The sequence below is a fragment of the Acanthisitta chloris genome, unplaced genomic scaffold (assembly GCF_000695815.1).
Source record: "Acanthisitta chloris isolate BGI_N310 unplaced genomic scaffold, ASM69581v1 scaffold17241, whole genome shotgun sequence".
NCBI lineage: Eukaryota > Metazoa > Chordata > Aves > Passeriformes > Acanthisittidae > Acanthisitta > Acanthisitta chloris.
Genome location: NW_008655624.1, coordinates 13,243 through 16,040, shown reverse-complemented (window position 1 = coordinate 16,040; position 2,798 = coordinate 13,243). Strand labels below are relative to the sequence as shown.

The 2,798-nt window shown below is 38.8% G+C and overlaps 1 protein-coding gene across 1 annotated transcript in view; it reads right to left on the bottom strand.

The window, feature by feature from the left end:
• Positions 1-400: 400 nt before the first annotated feature.
• The window catches only part of LOC103811047 (F-box only protein 11-like), a gene marked incomplete at its 3' end in the record, with an annotated part of 9,382 nt that continues 6,984 nt past the window's right edge, over positions 401-2,798 (bottom strand). Inside the window, exons 4-6 of the mRNA XM_009083991.1 lie at positions 2,097-2,226; positions 624-707; positions 401-533 (exon numbers count right to left, since the gene is read on the bottom strand). Of these exons, the coding sequence (XP_009082239.1) occupies positions 401-533; positions 624-707; positions 2,097-2,226 (347 nt within the window). The remainder of the gene's footprint in view (positions 534-623; positions 708-2,096; positions 2,227-2,798) is intronic.

Genomic DNA, 2,798 nt, shown 5'->3' with positions numbered 1-2,798 from the left:
GGTTGGAAAAGACCTCAAAGATCAAGTACAACCCTACATATAGATAGATACATATGTACACACACATATATAAATTTCGTAAGAACCACCTGAAAACTTCAACTGCAGTCATATATCTGAATATACTTTCTGACAAATTCAATTTTATTTCACCTAATGAAATAAAAAGATACATAAATTATTCCAAGAACTAACAAGCAGACAACGGTACTTCAGCCTGAACCATCAGCTACTTTTTAGTTAGTGACACTTCTACAAAAAAATCCCAAAACTTATTTACTAGGCTGATGAAGAAAGATGGTCATTTATTTATACTAAATACTTAATACACCAGAGTATCTTTGTAAATAAGGTAGAAATTAACACAAGTTTGAGACAAGGAAGCTCTCAGTTTACATACCTGCACCAATCATGGTGATTGGAGATTCTATATATATCCATTCATCTGTATATATACCAGAGTGAACAAAGATAAGTCCATCAAAATGAGCTTCTTGAACTCCACCAAGAGCATCCTCAATGGTATCATAGTACTAGAAAAAAAGGGACAAGTTTAGAGAAATGTCCATTTCCATATATATATAGATACATAAATATTCTTAAGAACAGCTTTAGAAACATACCAACATGTTTTCTCTCCCTTTGTATCTTGCAGGATTACTGTAGAAGTGTTCAGCAAAACCTGGCTTTACATGTGCTCCTTTGTACTGAAACAAGAAAAATACTTTGTGATAAGCTTGCAGCTCTGTGGGGCTGAATGCAGGGATAAGAGATCTCCTAGCCCCCTAATTAACAAGCAATTTACCATTACCAGTTTTGTTCCAGAAAGTAAGGATCATATACTGACCTCCCACATTAGGCACAGTTCTAAATGGCAACACCAAAAAACATCTGAGCCTCAGAGGGTGATCAACTAAACCAAGAGGTTAACCTAACCTACTTACACAGCCAGGAGCCTTGAAACTGGCTGAAAAGCTTCACACACCTTATGCACTCCACAGCAGCTGTTCCTACTTCCACCTCTAGGTTTTCTAGCAGCTTGTGACAAAACAAACTGCATTTATATGGTGAGGAGAAGAGAATCCTGTACCTTCACTTGGCTTCTTCATTTAATATTCAGTCACAAGTCAAGCTTCAGCATTGCATTAACCAATTACACACACAGTGTATAATACACACACCTTGGTATTAATTTCTCCTACTTGTTTTTCAAATATCATGCCCAACCTCCAAAACTTTGGATCAGAGGTTCAACCACATGCCTTAAAAATAACTCCTTTAGCTCCAGTCTCATCAGCTGCAAATCACTACTGCAGCCTAAGTGGTATTACCAATATGCTGTGTGATTAAGTAGAGGAAGATGCACAAAAATCTGACAACCAGCACGCACACTGGGTTAGTAACACAGAACAACATGTATTTGAAGTTTGTTTGTGAGCCACAGACCATGATAATCTATTCCACAGAATTTCAGTGATGCAAAACACAAGGAAAACCCAAGACACACAAGCTGGATGCTCAAGCACTCCACTTAACCATGTTGTGCCTCCCTAAAGTGCCCCTCAAAACAGGAAACAACTTCACATTTCCCCCTACTGCGTAACACCACAAGGATCTCTCCCCACCTCTTCAGTCACATCATCTTATTTAAAGTCTGAACCAGAGTTAATTACTATTGTCAGCCATATTTCAGAATTATAGAAACATAGAATCAACCTGGTTGGAAAAGCCCGCAAGGATCATCGAGTCCAACCCTACCGTGGTTACTAGACCATGGCACTAAGTGCCACATCCAGTCTCAGCTTCAAAACCTCCAGGGATGGTGAATCCACCACCTCCCTGGGCAGCACATTCCAATGCCTGATCACTCTCTCTGTAAAAAATCTCTTCCTAATATCCAACCTAAACCTCCCCTGGCAGAGCTTGAGTCTGTGCCCTCTTGTCCTGCTGCTGGTTGCCTGGGAGAAGAGACCAGCCCCCACCTGACTACAACCTCCTGTCAGGTCTCCCCTTATCGCCCTCTACAACTACCTGAAAGGAGGTTTTTACTCTTATAAATATCTGTAAACTTGAATATAAGTGAATACTACTGTTACCAGCTGCTGGAAGCTTTCTTTCCAGGGATTTGGATGTTCATATTCTTCCGGATTAATCTGATAAAATTTACCAGGTTCAGGATGCATCATTGGACGAGTGTACTCAAATACTTCCATATATAATCTTTTCCTGAGCAGAAGTGTCAAGCAGAAGAGAATATTAATGCATTTCTGATTACTCTTCCATTTTAATATAACAATTAATGTTAAACCCCAAGTGTTTTTCCAACAGGATTCCCCAATGTGTGACACTGAATTAGACCAAAATCAGTGCCTACCACTTCAAAACATTACCAAACCAATTCTTCTGTTGTAGTGACTTTTATGCTTTTCTGAGAAAAATTATGACACACTTCACAATCCAAAAGTTCACAACATGCAATTTTCATGAATAAATTTATGCAGTTCCAGTGCTAGTGGGATCAGAGTCTAATTGTATATTAACTACAGCATTGCTTTAACACTTAGGAAAGCTGGTAGCATAAGAGTAACAAAACTTAAGACCAAGTGTGCCACCACCTCTTCCTCACCTTGCCAAAAAAGACTGAAAAATACATTCACAGAGAACAAATGCTGCACTGTATTCCAAAAACAGTTCATCACTGAACAAATTACAGTGGTTTAAAAAGAAGAAAATGGCCCTTGGATTCTTTTGATTGGTGCCAGAATGCAAATAATTGCAGTGTTTGAGCCTACTGATAG